This window comes from Myotis lucifugus, unplaced genomic scaffold, assembly GCF_000147115.1.
Source record: "Myotis lucifugus unplaced genomic scaffold, Myoluc2.0 scaffold_3, whole genome shotgun sequence".
Classification (NCBI taxonomy): Eukaryota; Metazoa; Chordata; class Mammalia; order Chiroptera; family Vespertilionidae; genus Myotis; species Myotis lucifugus.
Genome location: NW_005871051.1, coordinates 26,834,109 through 26,851,729, shown reverse-complemented (window position 1 = coordinate 26,851,729; position 17,621 = coordinate 26,834,109). Strand labels below are relative to the sequence as shown.

Here is a 17,621-nt window from a genome sequence, read left to right as displayed (position 1 = left end):
GTCCCGCCTGGCGCTCACACCTGCTGCTGGCACTGGCCCTGTTTGCACCCGCTGCTGGCACTAGCCACAATTGCTCTGCACAGTCAGTGGGTGTGAGCGGGGCTGGTGCCGTCAGCATGTGGGAGTGGTGGCGGTGGGAGCGGGGCTGCCAGCAGACAAGGGAACAGGGCCCATGGCGGGAGGGGCTGGGCAGGGGCACAGAGGGTGGGCCAAGACCTGCCCCTGTGCCCACTGCAGCCCACAGTTCAAGGTGCACGAATTCGTGCACTGGGTCCCTAGTGTATACATATAAAAGTCATACATATTCATCCTAGCAATCAAGGTTTTAGCTCTTTCGGTTTAGGCATTTCATGAAGGTGGTGGTGGTGGTGATGAAAGGCATTAAGCCCATTTATTTAAAACCCAGGCTGAAAATCAAACAAACAGTCCTTGTCCATCTGGAGATTTTAATATATTTATTTGAAAACCAAGTTCTGTGAAAGCACATACTAAATAGTCATATATCTTCTCTTCAACCCAAGACTTGCAAGACAAGGTTCTTCAGGTCAGCGCAGAGGCAATGATACATGCAGTGAATAGCAGGTCTCAACATGAATTTCCTCATAGACATTTCCAATATGAGCCTGGACAACCTTCTTCAGGTGAGCAATGAGATCCTGGGGGAGGGAAGAAGGGAAGTAAAGCTAGGGTCATTCTTTATTTCAAAAACGGTTTTTTTTTCTTTTAAACAACTAGCTGTTGAAGTCTAAAACTAGCCCCTAACCATGCCTATACAGTCCTCATATGCCAGTTTGTGCTACAATAGACTCTATTTTCACATTTCTATTGGATTGAGTATTTTATCCTTTTGAAAACTATTAAGAATTTAACTTCCAACTAAAAAATTTCTAAACCATCTTGTACTAACTGCCTTGAATGACCTAATCAGGGGTCTTCAGTGAGGTGCTGTGAAAGGAAGAAAGGGCTAACGTGAGTCGGTTATACAGAGACTGGGTGCTCATGGTAGTAATACTGTCATGTGCTGGCTGGGAAAGCTGAGGAAACATCAAGATTTCCTGAAAAGAGAAATTCTCTGAAAGAAAATTTTCAAGAGCAAGTCCAGATAGAAAGGACGTTAGTATAAATCACCTTCTCTCTAAGGTCCAAACTGTCTCTCAGAGGCTTGAATATATTTTCCTACTAATGACAGAGTTTATGCTTTAATATATAGCTGACATTTCTGTAAAAGCTTTCATTAATTGCTAGTCAGTATATAACACTCATGGTGTTAGATCTGTAATCTGACATTTAAATTTAAATATATTTTTATTTTGTAATTAAGTGATACTGTTCTTTTTAAAAAATATATATTTTTATTGATTTCAGAGAGGCAGTGAGAGGGAGAGAGAGAGAGAGAAACATCAGTGATGAGAGAGAATCATTGATTGGCTGCCTCCTGCACGCCCCACACTGGGGGGATCAAGCCTGTAACCAAGGCATATGCCCTGACCGGGAATTGAACCGTGACATCTTGGTTCATAGGTCAATGCTCAACCTCTGAGCCATACCGGCCGGGCAATGATACTGTTCTTACTTTATTTAAAGAGTTGAATAAATTAATATCTGTCTGACAATGTATTTGAACTAGGGTAAAATTAAGGAAGCTTGATCATATATCTTCAAATATGTGATGACCATTCAAAAAAATGGGAGAAATATGAATGACAATTTTGTGAAATTAGATTATTCCAAACTTTTGCCTCTAAACCCTCCCGTCCCCCAACATTGTTAGAATGCTGGCATAATAATAATCTTTTTCAACTGGACAAAGCTTTGTGTTACAGTCTAAATGACCCCAAAGTACCTATATGCACTGTGTTTTATACATACTAGATGTTCAATAATTTCACTATATAAATAAATGTTAAGGCTTTTAGTGCTGAAAGTATTGCCAAAGGAAAGGGAGAGAAGAATCAGTGAGAAGTCCAGGCCTGTGCTACTCAAAGTGTAATCTATGAACCATGGCTGGTCCACAAACTGTAACTGATCTACAACAAGGAGCTTACATCACAATGTAAATCAGCTCCATCATTTAGCAAACTGTTTGTTTAGCTGACTTCTTTTGGGTTGAGGGGGAAGCAAAGAAGCACTGAGCAGATTAACATCCTAAAGCAAGCTCTCTACCTCCTCACAGACCTATAAAAAGTTTGCAGACCAGCTACTTTGAACAGCATTGGTAGTACACTATAGGGTAGATTCAAAGAAGAAAGAAAAAGGAATTGGTGGTTATGATTGTAAGCAGAGATAAAAAAGGGGAGGGGGCAATTATTTAATACTGTTTAGGTAAATAGGGATTAAGCACAAAAGAAAGGGAAAAAGTAAGACAATGTCCCACATAAAAAAACTTTTCTGAAGAACTGACAAAGAGATTTCTCTTAATATACAATTTTGTTCCACACACCTCTGGTTCTTAATCATCAATATACTCAAATGGTTCTGGGGGTTCTGGCTCTTGTTCCTCCTCCTCGATTTTTGGGCCATGGGCTGCCACAGGTTCCACCAGCTCTTCAATGTCTTCACTGGTATCCTTCAGAATGATGACACCTCCAATGGAGAGCTGTCAACACAATGCAGGGAATAAAGAGGCACAAGCTCTACTCATAGTCCAGGTTGCTCCAGAATCTAGAGTGCATATTTGTTAATGATATTTTAAGATTGCCTGAATAATTTGGAAACAAGAACTGGGCTAGAACTACACTTTACTAGGTGAGTCAGGAAACCTGGCATTAGTGCCTGTGTTATGCTAATCTTCCTGACCTATTCTTTTGGGTTAGTGAGGCCTAATGAAGAAAGCAATGTCAATGCCCATTATAACGGATAAGGAGTATTTGCAAACTTAACCCAGTGGCTCTGGAAGGCAGAACAAGTGGTACTGCTCTATTTGGATAATGCATACCAATTTAAGAATAGTATTTACCAGCCCTAGCTGATTTGGATATAGCGTCAGCCGGAGGACTGAAGTGTCCCCGGTTTGATTCCGGTCAAGGGCACATACTTCGGTTGCAGGCTCAATCCCCAGCCCTGGTCAGGGCAAGTGTGGGAGGCAAACCGATCGATGTGTCTCTCTCACATTGATGTTTCTCTCTCTCTGTCTCTCCCCTCCCTTCCACTCTCTAAAAATCAATAGAAAAAATATCCTCAGGTGAGGATTAACAACAACAACAACAACAAAGAATAGTATCTCACAGTACTAGCTTTAGCCTGACTGCAAGGAGAATGTTTACTATCCAAATATGATATTCTAATACTATATTCTAGTACCATGCCTTTCTACTCAAATTGTGGTCCAGGACCAGTAGCATCCTTATCACCTGGGAGTTTGCTAGCAATACATAAAACTTGTTCCTACCCTAGATCTACAGAATCTGCATTTTAACAAGATCTCCAGGTGATTTATACACACATTAATGTTTGAGAAGCACCCTAGTCTAATAGCAGACACTTTATTATTTGTGAAAAAACCATAATTTTAGACTCAAAAGACAATCTACAAAGGAAAAGTCAAATTTTCTTCAGCAATTTCAGAATGACAGAGAGAACATAAATACAACAAATACCTGAGTGTTTTTCACTTTGATCTACAAATTCGTGTGATGTAAGGCAATGAAGACATAACAATTCTATTAAGGCCTCTCCCAAACTTATTAGCAGAAGGTAAATTCAAACACCAAACTCTGGTGTGCTAATCTTATTCTATTTGCTTGCCTGTGTGAAAGGAAATGGAAAGCTGCTCTCTGTAATTAAATCAGCGCACAGTGGCAGGGCACATCTGGAAAAAACATATTTTCTACCAAAGCACATTACTGGGAAGGAAAAGAAGCACAAGAACATTAGCTAAATGATTCACAAATGTATAAGCATCTCTGCAGTTCAACCTAATCTGATTTTTTACTCATCAGAACTCTGCCCTGCCATACTAGAGAACTGGTGTGTCTTCATAAATTTCTAAGCTATTTTCCTTCTCTTAACAACACATATCCATACACTTTAATCTAGATTTTTTGCTCTTAAAAAGTTTGCTTTTCTTAAGAGGAGCCATTTTATGAATAGACCCTACTTTTACTACCAATATTCACCCAAGAACAATCGGAGTACATGGTTTATGGCCTAAAAGTTTACTCAAACCTTCTAAAGCAGCGGTCGCCAACCGGTGGTCCACGGACCAAGGTCTGAAAGGTTGGAGACCGCTGTTCTAAACGACCAAATACTAGAAATACATGTTTTACTAAACGGAAGAAAATACCCATGTTCACAAAAGGACTTCCTACAGTTTGGAAACATTTGGCTTCAGCTTACAACTACTTATTTCATGTTTAGTGAAATGAAATAATCAACTCAAATCTTGCAATATAATCAACATATGGAAAGAACTTTTTATAGATACAGGGTTTAGGCTTACTAATGTGTTATATGTTAGTAAGAAAGTTCAAACTTTCTAAACAGAAAATTAGATATATGACATTCTGTATTCTGAGAAGACTAGTGACAACTGAAGATACACACAACGGAACAGGTCCGGTTGTCAAGAGCTCTACACTCTCTTTAAGACATCTTTTTTAAAAAAAATATTTTAAAAATATTATTGATTTTCAGAGAGGAAGGGAGAGGGTGAGAGAGATAGAAACATCAATGATGAGAGAATCATCGATTGGCTGCCTCCTGCATGTCCCTGACCTGGGGGGCGGGGGGGGAGATCAAGCCCACAACCTGGCCATGTGCCCTGATTGGGAATCAAACTGAGACTTCCTCCTGGTTCATAGGTCAACACTCAACTACTGAGCCAGCTCGCCAGCCAGGTATCACATAGTCTTTATTACAAGTCCAAACAGAACTCAGTCCTATAATACTATTTTGTTCTCTGGCAGTATCTTTGAAATTGGGAAGTATAATTCTTCCAACTTTGTTCTTCTTACATTGTTTGGTCTATTCTGGGTCCCCTGAATTTCCATATGAATTTGAGGATCAGCCTGCTAAGTTTTACAGTCAGTAGGGATTTTGATAAAGACTGTGTTGAATCTGTTATCAAATTGGGGAGTACTGTCATCTTAATAATACTAAATCTTCCAATCCATGAACACTGATTATTTTTTAAAAATAGGTTCTTATTGATTTTAGAGAAGAAGGGAGATTTTAGAGAGAAGGGGAGAGAGAGAAATAGAAACATCAATGTTGACAGAGAGTCATCAATTAGCTGCTTCTTCCATGTCCTCTACTAGGGATTGAGCCTGCAACTGGGGCATGAGCCTTGACCAGGAATCAAACTGTGACCTCCTGGTTCATGGGTCAATGCTCAACCACTGAGCCACACGGCCAGGCATGAACATTGATTACTTATGTAGTTTTCTTTTCTTGTGAGGTCCTTGTCTGGTTTTACTATCAGGGTAATACTGGCCTCACAGAATGAACTGGACAGTGTTTCCTCCTTTTCAATTTTTTAGAAAAGTTTGTAAAAGACTGGTGTTAATTTTTCTTTAAATGTTTTAAAGAATTAACCAGTGAAACCATCTGGTCCTGAGTTTTTCTTTGTAGTTTTGATTCTTACTTCAATCTCTACTTGTTATAGGTCTATTCAGATGTTCTAATTCTTCTTGTGTCAGTTATAGTAGTTTGTGTCCTAGGAATTTGTCCATTTCATCTAGATTACTCAACTTGTTGGCATATAGTAATTCATAGTAATTGCTTGTAATAATCCTTTTTATTTCTATAAGGTTGGCAGTAATGTCCCCTCTTTGTTTACTGATTTTAGTAATTTGATTCTCTCCCCCCTTTTCTTGATTAAATAGATAGGTTTATGTATTTACCATAAATAATAAAAATAATTATAACAATAACCAACTTATTACAATGCGGGGCTAACATGAAACATTCTGTCTTAGAATAAATTAAACGGCATGACAACCCTCTTTTCTAATTGTAAAATTCAATTCTTTCAGTCTCATGAATTAACTGTATTACCTTGTTTAATCTCTGCCACATTCCTATGAGGCAGGGATGATAATTTTTACTTTATAGTAGAGGAAATTAAGGCAGAGAGAGGCTTATTAGTGCCTGATCTAAGGTCACATAGGCTGTCAGTGGTAGAATCAGGATTCAAACTCGGGATTTCTGGCTCCAGTCTATGCTCCTAATCACTACCTTGCATTAGGAACTTCTTTGGTGTAAGTCTCTGGTAGATGAAGGTATTTCACAGGATTATACAAAGGAAAGTTCCCCCATATCTATATGGAATGGAAGAAAATGTTCTCTCTTTTGCTAAGAGATTTATTAGGCTAAGAGCTTTCCCCAGTGCTTTGGAGATTTATCATTTTCTATAAATATTATATTGTCCTATGGGTTAATATCCCTTGGGTATATAGCTAAGGGCCGTAAGTAACTTACTGGTTTGAAAGGCTGGTATCTACAAGTCTCTGGCATCGTCAGAACCTTCAGCTGAGCAGGCATAACTCGGGCTGGGTTATCCAGTAACTGGAAGTTTGGCTCAGGTTCTTTTTTCTTCTCTTTTTCTTCCTTTTTCTCTGCCTCATCCTAGAAAATATTAAAAAATAGCCCAATAAAGGTTCACTTCTGTTCCATATCACTGAATAACGTTGGATAAGTTTACTGAGCAACTATTAGGTACAAAAGGTACTTAGGATTAGATATAATAGAGGTATAATTAAAGTAATATCAAACTCAGAGGAGGGAGAGGGTAACTCTGCTTGGGGGTAAGAATGGTACTGAACTTGGTTTAAAAGAATGAGGTTTAAGTGGACCATTTCAATTGTCATTTCATCCAAGAATTCATTCCTGATTTGTACCATGAAAGATTCTATTCTTCCCATGAATAAATATACTTTCTAAGTCTCTTCCAATTAAAATTATACCAGTGTCTATACTTGGAATAGTACAATTATTTAAAGGAAGCCAAGGGTAAGGTATAATAATATTCAATTAAGGAATAATCTAGATCATACAGAGATGGATAAATCAACTCATGTGACCACCAAGTTATACCTACCACTTCCATTTTTTCCTCCTCCTTTTTTTCTTTTTCTTTTTCTTTCTTTTTAGCCTTGGCAGTAATAGATAAAACAGCTGTGGAAACCTAGAGGAAATAAATAGGATATACCATTGTGACTCCTTATCGACATACAAATGTACAAGTCCAAAGAGAACTCAGTTCTATTATACTATTTTGTTCCCTGGCAGTAACATAAAGAACAAAATAACCGAAGAATAAATGGGAAAAGCAAGCAGGACATTTATTCACATAATTACTACTATGTTCATCAAGTAAAGCTTTAGTTCTTGGAGGTTTGTGTCCAATGTAACTTTTTTTTTTTTTTAAATATCTGCCACTTACCTTGGATACGGATTTGTTGTTTTTATTTATTTGTTTATTTTTTGTTAATCATCAGCCGAGGATATTTTTACATTAATTTTTTTTTTTAGAGAGAGTCACATCGATTGGTTGCCTGCCACATGTGCCCAACTGGGGCTGGGGATCGAGCCTGCAACTGAGGTATGTGCCCTTGACCTGAATCGAATCTGGGACCCTTCAGTACTCAGGCCAATGCTCTACCCACTGAGCAAAACCGGTTAGGGCGGCTATGGATTCGTTATCATATGCTTCTGAGATAGAGATTTGAGTGACGTACCCTTTATTACTTCACAGGGAAAGCACTGGAAAACACAGATTTTCTCCAAACTTGGTTGTAAACATACTCTCATTGGACTAGATGCCCTACATTGGTAATATACAGTGGGTGAGTGATTAGCTTGGAATTATTCTCCTTGATAGATCTCACTGAAATCAAAGGTGAAACCAGGACTGTGAAAGGCTGGCAATATTGATTTAAACTGACTTCAAATAATCAACTGACTAATATGAAACATTCTCTTGAGATGAAGACCATTATCCTAAATATAAGGTATCATTAAAGCCCTGACCGGTTTGGCTCAGTGGCTAGAGCGTCGGCCTGCAGACTGAAGGGTACCAGGTTCGATTCCGGTCAAGGGCATGTACCTTGGTTGCAGGCACATCCCCAGTGGGGGGTGTGCAGGAGGCAGCTGATCGATGTTTCTCTCTCATCGATGTTTCTGACTATCTCTCTCCCTTCCTCTCTGTAAGAAATCAATAAAATATATTTAAAAAAAAAAAAAAGGTATCATTAAAAGGTAATTTTACTGAGAAAACTTCTGGAGCAATTGCAGCTAATTCACCAAAGTCTGATTTAACATGTGTCAACACGTGTCCTCATACACTGTTGGTAGGAGTACAAATTGGTTATATGCATTTTGAAAGGAAATTTGGTTAATACCTATAAAAATAAATAATGTGCATTATTTCTGATCAAGTAATTCCACATCTAAGGTCTTAACCTATAGATATATACTGTACATGTGCACAAATATCTATAATAATAAAAGCTTAAGCAACCATCGCAACCGAACGGACGACCGAATAGGCTGCGTAGGGCGACCAGGCCGGCAGGGGGGTTATAGTGAGGGGCGACCAAACAACCGAACAGCAGGCTGCGTGGGGCAACCAGGCCCGCAGGGGGGGCAGTTAGGGGTGACCAGGCAGGCAGGAGGAGGCAGCTAGGGGCGATCAGGCAGGCAGGCAGGCGAGCAGTTAGGAGCCAGTGGTCCCAGATTGTGAGAGGGATGTCCTGGGGATCAGGCCTAAACCAGTAGTCAGACATCCCCTCAGGGGTCCTGTATTGGAGAGGGTGCAGGCTGGGCTGAGGGGACCCCCCCCCCCCACCTTGTGCACGAATTTCGTGCACTGGGCCTCTAGTATACGTATAAAGACTGTTATTATAGTTTCATTTGTAACAGTGATAAATTAGATATAACCTTAAATGTCTACCAGATAAGGAACTGGTAAGACAAATAATAATATACACATAAAAGGACGGCTTGAAGTTTGAAAAATATAGAATTCAGACGGATTGAAAGTTTTAAAGATAAACTGTTCAAGTGAAAACAAGAAGCAGAACAGTATGTAGAGAATAATTCTATTTTGTGGTATGAAAAGTAATGATATATACAGAGAAAACATTGGAAAAAATTCACAAATTGTGATTCTTGCAATATGGGACTTGAATAATCAGGAGAGAAAAAGGGCTTTTACTTTATAGTCCTGTATATTAGATTTTACCATAAGAAGCATTACTTTAAAAATATCTAATTTAATTTAGCCACGGCTGGTGTGGCTCAGTTGGTTGAGCGACATTCCATGCACCGAGAGGTCGCCCATTCGATTTGCTCGGTTCCTGGTCAGGGCACATGCCTGGGTTTTTGGCCTCAATCCCCAATAGGGGGTGTGCACGAGGCAGCTGATCGATGTTTCTTGCTCTCTCTCTCTCTCTTTCCCTCCCCTTCCTCTGTCTCTCTAAAATAAATAAAAACATTAAAAAATATTTAAAACAAACCCAAGTAAAACACTAAGTAGCTCCTATATATTGAGTACAAATGCTGTTTGAAGTAACAAAGTACCTACCTTTTCCTTTTCTTTTTCTTTTGGTACTTCCAGTGGGGCAGGATATGCAAATGTGGATGGTTTACAGTTTGATTTATACTGAACTTTCGGCATCTGAAGAAATAAAAGAATTTCCCTCCTCCATTAAAATAATCAAAATAAAGATTTAAGTATTATATGCTCTTAACAAGTATACAAATGTAAAGGGATGCCAGAAGTTTCAATCCAGGCATCCCTTTATCTCATCTTTACTGACCATAAACCTGGCTCAGTGGGTTAAATCCCACTTATGGTGTGAGCATCAGATTGTTACCTCTTTTGTAAAGTGTTATCTGATTATCCAGCCTGCATACATAACTTCTATATCCCTTCCGGTACCACATTAAAAACCTATACCAGTTTGTATACAATTTCTACACCACATAATTATACCTTATAAGAATCTAACATGAGCCTCATGAAAAAATCAGCTTCACAGCACTTATTGACCAGGTTTAAAGTTCTCTGGTCTTAATTTTTCTGTTTACCCAGTTTGCATTGATAAAGAATGATCATAAGCATCATATATACTGGGACAAGAAATCTTGTCTTTCCATCTCACTTTCATTGTAAAGAATGGAAATAGATGCTCCAGCTGGTTTGGCTCAGTGGATAGAGTGTTGGCCTGCGGACTGAAGGGTCCCAGGTTCAATTCCAGTCAAGGGCATATGCCCAGGTTGCAGGTTTGGTCCCCAGTAGGGGACATGTAGGAGGCAGCTGATCAATGATTCTCTCATCATTGATGTTTCTGTCTCTCTCCCTCTTTCTTCTCTAAAATCAATTAGAAAAAAAAATATATATATATATCTATATGTATATATAAAAGCCTAAGCGACCGTCCAACCGTCCAGTAGCTATGACACACACTGACCACCAGGGGACAGACACTCAACGCAGGAGCAGAAACCACAGCCACGGAAACATGGAACAGGACTGATGAATCTCAGAAGGAAGGGGAGAGGGGGGAGGGTGGGAAGAGATTAACCAAAGATCTTTCATGCATACTCCAGGCCAGGTGCATGAATCCGTGTACCTGGCCTCTAGTGTGTGTGGATGTGTATATATATACACACACACACTGAATGGCCAGATTATTATGACCAGCCAGATTATTATGACCACCCCATCAGTACTTCGTTGGGCCACCTTTTGCCATCAATACTGTGGCGAATCTTCTTGGCATTGACTCCATGAGATGTTGAAAGGTGATGCAAGGAATCTGACACCAGGCCTGATGAATAGCACTGTCCAGTTCTGTGAGATTTGATGGTTGTGGAACCAGCTGCCTGATGGCTCTTTTAACTTCGTCCCACAAATGCTCAATTGGATTGAGATCTGGTGATTATGGGGGCCACCTAAGCAAGGTAAAGTCTCCCTCATGTTCTTGAAACCACTCCTGCACAGTACGAGCACCGTGGCATGGAGCATTGTCTTGTTGGAAGAAGCCATCTTCATTGGGATACGCCATCAACATGATAGGATGAATCTGATCAGCGATGATACTTAGGTATGTTGTGCTATTCAGACATTTATAATGATCTGGCCCTCTAGCAACTTCAGCGCGAAATTATAGCTAATTTGCCTACAAACGTCAGGTGGTCATAATAATCTGGCCACTCAGTGTATATATAGAATAGAAATAGAGATCATAAAATTATGGGTCAGAGGAAAAAGTCCTTAAAGATTCTACAATATATTTAACCACATGTTAAAGGTTAGGGACTGGGAAACCAAGATTCTTGTTCTGAGAAATAAAACTGCCCAATATTTACACATCTGAGTAATTTAATACTGAACCACTTAAAGGATAATTTTCTGAACAGCTATATAGAAAAAAAAATCAATTCAATGAAATAATCTCTATCAGCCATTTTTTTTTCTTTTTGCCTAAAATTTTTCCACTCTAAAAACCTAATACAACATTTTAACAGTAATGACCAGATATAAAATTATTTAAGGGTCAAACAGGTCTCTGAGAGGATGGAAGAGTAAAAAGTATTGAAGAGCCATAGAACTGAGAAGACCCAAGCACAAGCCCCATTAAAAAAAAAAAAAAAAAAGATGAGCCCAGCTAGTGTGGTTCAGTGGTTGAGCATCAACCCATGAACCAGGAGATCACAGTTCAATTCCCAGTCAGGGCACATGCCTGAGTTGTGGGCTCAATCCCCAGTGGGGGGTCGGGGGGAGGGGGCATGCAGGAGGCATATCAATGATTCTCTCTCATCATTATGTTTCTATCCCCCACTCCCTTTCCCTTCCTCTCTCTGAAATAAATAAAAACATATTAACCTTCATTTCTTATTAAGATTTAGTTTAGGTCCTTTTCTTCCTTGCCCAGATTATTATAACAAATTTCCATTGATACCAGAATGATGTTTCTAAAATGCAAACCTCATCATATTATTTATCTGCATGAAATCATCCAATAGCTCCCAGATTTTTAATAAGGTTCATCAGAGTAATCTATAAAGCCTTTTCATGTTTTTATATTTTGCCCTCTCCCTCACCATTCCCTCTCAATTGATTTACCTAAGGTTACAAAGTTAGTAAGAAGAATTAATTTTTAAAATTTCCACCAACACATTCTACTCAACAGGTGATGATTCAATTTAAGGGGGAAATATCTTATTTAAAAAAAAATATTTTATTGATTTTTTACAGAGAGGAAGAGAAAGGGATAGAGTTAGAAACATTGATGAGAGAGAAACATCAATCAGCTGCCTCCTGCACACCCCCTACTGGGGATATGCCCGCAACCAAGGTATATGCCCTTGACCAGAATCAAACCTGGGACCCTTCAGTCTGCAGGCCAATGCTCTATCCACTGAGCCAAACCAGTTAGGGCGAAATATGTACTGATGGGTACTAACTCATCTTTAAAATTTCATGAAAATATTTGTGAGTAGATAGTGAACAGAATGTGAAGATACACTATAAAACTGAGGTCTCACAAACATACCTTTAAGTCCTTGTTAAGGCCAATGACACAGGTAGGGGTATAAGCCAATGACAGGAAGTGTGAAAGAGGAAACCAGAACCAGAACTGGGTAAAGACAAGGACGCCAACCACAGAAGGCATATGGGTGTGTCCAGTCCTAGACTGTAAGGAGATTGTGACATTATGACCACCTGTAGAAAGAGAAACCATTAACATGAATTTAGGAGGGCAATAATAAAGATTTTTAAGTACTGTAATAGGGAAGCATTAGGTGATTATTTTAAGAGTACAGTTTATAAAATCTAATATGGAGTTGCTGGAATTAGCCAGTGAGCTATCTAGGGTCTCTAAGACTGAAAGTGGCATATTTTAACTGAACTCAGGGTAAAACTAGACTTTCTTTCTATAGAGATAGGCATTTTTGGTTGCTAGAATTTGTCTAAAACATAATTTTTCCTCCAAATTTTTTCAATTTCAACTTGTTTAAAACTAATATATACTAAGACAATTGAAAAAAAAGACAACCAACACTAATTGAACACTTTAGTAAGTGACAGGCTCTGTTCTAATTGCTTTACATGTATTTTTTATTCTTACATACTATGAGGTAGACTTTACAAGACAAGAAAACAGACATAGAGAAAGGGAAATACCTTCTCAAGATCATATGGCTAGTACTGTAAAGGCAATGGGATTCAAATCCTCATAGTATGCACTCTGCTAAATTATTTCTATGAATAATTTACCCCAGACTCAATTTCTACCACATCACACAGTTATTTTATTCGGCTTAGTGTAAACCGATAAATATATCTGGAAGACTTAAAAACACTTACCTGCATCCAATATTCCCTGGGCCAGAATAGCACCAAACTTGGCCATGACATCATCATGTTTATCATTGATGACTTTGGAATACAGTTGTCTAAACTGACTCACCTGAAGGAATAAGAGAAAGAATTATAGACTAACTAGAAGGCCCGTGCACAAAAAATTGTGCAATGGCAGGGAAGGGGGGTCCCTCAGCCCAACCTGTGCCCTCTCACGGATCACCCTGCGGCTCACCCTGCCCGCCCTGCCCACCCCGCCCAAGACACGGCAGGCCAGGATCTCGCCTTGGGCGGGGCAGCGGGATCTGCCTGCAGTATGCAAATTAGCCGCCATCTTTGTTGGCAGTTAATTTGCATATCTCGCTGATTAGCCAATGGGAGCCGTATCGGAGGTACGGTTAATTTCAATCTTTGTCTATTATTAGATAGGATTCTATTCATTTGCTGTGTCATTTTAGAGCAGGAAAAAACAGGTTGCTCAATTGGTAATGAAATTTGAGTCCTGAATTTCACAACATTCAAAGAGAGGAATATGGACCATATTTGAAGGCAACATAGTTCTATGGTTGAAATTATGGTGTTATGACTTTTCTGGTGTGGGAGCACCAGTTCTGTTTTGAGTCCTCATTCCACAGTCAATGACTCAGGCTCAAAGGAATGTTGAATCCAACAGTAAGGCTTTCATTGCACTGTGAATTACAGCTATTCTGCTTACCATCAACCTTACAGATTTCTTAACAGGCATGGTCCTTCCGGTCTACCCTAAAGTAAATTACCCTTCAGTGAAGTTGTGTGAGGTATATTTTGGATTAAGTATATTCACACATACAGCAAAGGTTCATTATGCATAAACACAAATTTTTTGAGGACATGTCACAATAATTACTCTTATGAAAAGGAACAAAAAAAAAAAAAAAAAAAGAAAAGGAACACACTAAAATCAAACATGTGCTGACTCATTTAGGATGGGATTACTGGTAATTTTGTTTGCTTCTTTATTCTTTTCTGTGTTTCCTAAACTTAATATATGACTTTTATAATTAGAAAATAATACTCATAAAATTATGTTCTTAATGTATTTGTGATTCCTTTAAAACGATTTGGATAACAATAAGTGAACTATTTTAGACTTCTTCCACATCTTACAGTTCTCTGTTTTCTCACCAGTGCTTTTCAAATGATAGGTACCCAGGAAGAATTCTGCTTGTTCAAGAAGAACATGATGATGGAGCTCTCCACATTTGCCCAAAGCAGAATATACTGAATTTGAGCTTCCTAATGTGATGACTTTATATGCATGAAATAGTTTCAGATCTCTTCCCTTCTTCATTCATCTTGGCCTGGCAGGCCACATTGTGATAGTGCAGAGTAATATAGAATCAGACAATGCTGGCTTATAAATACCTCTGCTCTAATAAGCTGTTTGGGTAAGTACTTAGCTTTTCCGAGTCTGTTTTTCCTCATCGCTACAGACATCACAGCATCTACCTTACATGGCTGTTATAGGATTATATGGAAAAAAAAGATGTATAAAAGGCATTTTATAGTTCAATAAGCATGGCTCTTACCATACAGAGGCAGAATCCTACCAGTCCTTCTATTATCTCTGTAACCTAAATACAGCTAAAAAATTATATTCCTTAAACATGGTTCTCGTTATTATTCATAGGCAGCAACAGAATGTGATGGAAAAACAATGAACTAACTGCCACTACCAAGCACATGAGCATTAGTAAGCTACTCCTTTCTCTGGGTCTTACTTTTTCTAACTATAAAACCCAGCATGATTAGATCATCACAAAAGTCCCTTCTAGTTTTAAAAAGTCTAAGTTTTGATGCTTCTATTCTGGTTCAGCAGGTCAAATTCCTTTGATTCTGAACTTCTTTCATTTATTTTTCTTTCTTTTTGTTTCCTTTTCTGTGAACTTCTTTTAGATGAACACTTATGTTACCTTATATAGGATGGAAATTTTATGTTGTAAAGAATGTTATAAAATATTTTAAGAACTTATAAAAAGGAATACTGGACAAAGCACAGTATGTACATTATAAGGAAGAATTTAAATATAAAATTACACCTAAAACAATAGGAAAACATCTGGTGAACTGAAAGACGGATTTAAAAAAAATCAATGCAAATACATAATGGGCTATCTAATTAATATTAAGTATACTACTTTAAAAAACTAGTATTTAATCACTTAAAATTTTTTCTTCACATTTTACTACTTATGTAGCAGTAGTTTAATCTCATTATTATGATTCCTCATAAATTATTATTATTTTTGTAGGTTAGGATAATATCTTAAATTTGGAAGTCAACTTCAAGATCATCTGGTGTACTCCCTCTATTTTACAAATGTGAAAGCTAAAGTAAAATAGGTGAAATTACTGGCTTACTTGTGATCACAAACAACTAACTGCAATTAGGGCTAGAATCAGGATTTTCCGACTCAATTTCATTATTATGAATAGTATGCCCCCCCATATAAGAAAGAGTTTGTAGGAAAAGAATCACATTAATTTCCCATCTTATCTATAATAATAAAAGTGTAATATGCTAGTTAGACTTGACGTCCTTCTGGACACCTTCTGGATGAAGCTGCGGTGGTGGGGGCTGAGGCAGCGGCAGCCGCCAAGGCAGTGGGGGCTGAGCCCCTGGCACGAATTTCGTGCATCGGGCCTCTAGTATTATAATCTCACAGAAAAGAGACAGTTAAATCTACCTTCTCCAAATTAATGAATTTTTAATATTCACCCTGTTTTAAACTCTAAACCTTATACTACTGGAGGGAAAACACTCTTAGATGTCAGAGAAAAAATAAAGAATGGGAAGAAGGGAATGAAGTTTCTTGGGAGTCATTTTTGCTGGTACTCATCACCTGGCTATATCTCGTCTTTTCTATTTTTTTTTCTATTTTCCTGAATATAGAACTGTAGCTGCCCATGAGGGATCAGTTTGGGAGTTTTTTCCTTTATTTCCTTTTCTCTTTCTATTACATCTGCTGTTATGACTTAAACTACAGGTCTCTAATTCTTTCCAAGAAGTACTTGAGGCCAGATGAATTTTGGAATTCAGAATTTAGAAAGCTAACATGGTGCATGCACTATATATTAAGCAATACTCAGAGTATAGTGTGGAGACAATGTCCCATAATAAAACAAATTAATGTTTCTGAAGCAGCAAAATGCTTGAATATTAACACTAAACAGAATAAAGGTTACAAATGAGTTCATATTGATTGGGTCAGGTTTTACAGCCAAATGAGTCCTTAAAAACTAAAAAACCTCTTAGTTTTTAGAGCTTTTTGAATTGTAGATAAGAGCTATGCACTTTTAAAATTTCTCTGTGGCTAGTTTCCAAATCTCTTTCTTTAGTTCTGACTCTTTTGCTATGCTCTCATCTTAAATCCAGCAGACTTACTATCATATCAAACTCAACACACCTAAAATAAAAATTCTTTATTCTTCTTTCAAGATATTTCTGTCAGTGCTTTCATGATTTCCCCATTATCAATATCCCAAATAATTTCAGCTCCTTCTCAATTTTATTATTAATATTTTGCTCATGGTAGTTGCTTGTAGCCCTTTCTTTATATTACTACCTACACTGTTAGAGTTCAGGTCCCTATCTTAAGGCAACAGTATACTATAGATTACTATTTACAAATGTGTTATGCTGTAAAATATTACCATATAAGATTATAATTTCATCATATAAAAAAGTTCACACATTTCTCTACAGAAATATTTCTAGGTTACCATGATAGCTCACAAAAGCCTAATCTACCCGAACTGGGGTTTATTTTAGAACCTTAAAAGCTTATCAAGCTTGACCAAATATAATTCTACTTCAAGAAAGGGTATCTTCTCAGTGGTGGGTGAAGTTTCTTTATAGCAGACCAGAGGACAGATGGTATTAGGCGAGGAGGAGCATGAGATCCATTCTTATACATTAGTATTTTTATCTGATTCTATATACACATTCAAATAACTGCTAAAGATAGATTCCATGTCACAAGAAAAAACAAAAGTCAGATCCGTCATAAAAAGCAGAGTTGGGTTCCTGGGAGAAAACAGCTCCAAGGACCTATTCCTGTTTATGTCCAAAGGACATTATTCTAGTTAAATAGTTCTGAGCCTCTGGTCAAAGGGCTTCCTAAATTGAGTTTGTAATCACCCAGGATGTATGCATGTTGCTGGGTATATGTTTGTGAGACTGAGCAAGCAAAAACTGGCAGAGGAAAAGCAAAGATGTACTGGAGTTACTTCAACTAGAACTACAATTTAGAGCTAAGTGTTAAGATGGCAT

The 17,621-nt window shown here is 38.0% G+C and overlaps 1 protein-coding gene across 3 annotated transcripts in view; it reads right to left on the bottom strand.

Moving 5' to 3' along the window:
- Positions 1 to 432: 432 nt before the first annotated feature.
- PSMD1 (proteasome 26S subunit, non-ATPase 1) overlaps positions 433 to 17,621 on the bottom strand; it is an 84,862-nt gene continuing 67,673 nt past the window's right edge. For all 3 annotated transcript variants that reach the window (XM_006082631.3, XM_023762288.1, XM_023762290.1), the window contains 7 exons: positions 13,316 to 13,418; positions 12,501 to 12,670; positions 9,524 to 9,616; positions 7,037 to 7,123; positions 6,418 to 6,564; positions 2,441 to 2,596; positions 433 to 656 (listed from right to left, as the gene is read on the bottom strand). In XM_006082631.3, the coding sequence (XP_006082693.1) occupies positions 2,450 to 2,596; positions 6,418 to 6,564; positions 7,037 to 7,123; positions 9,524 to 9,616; positions 12,501 to 12,670; positions 13,316 to 13,418 (747 nt within the window). In that variant the 3' untranslated portion in view covers positions 433 to 656; positions 2,441 to 2,449. The remainder of the gene's footprint in view (positions 657 to 2,440; positions 2,597 to 6,417; positions 6,565 to 7,036; positions 7,124 to 9,523; positions 9,617 to 12,500; positions 12,671 to 13,315; positions 13,419 to 17,621) is intronic.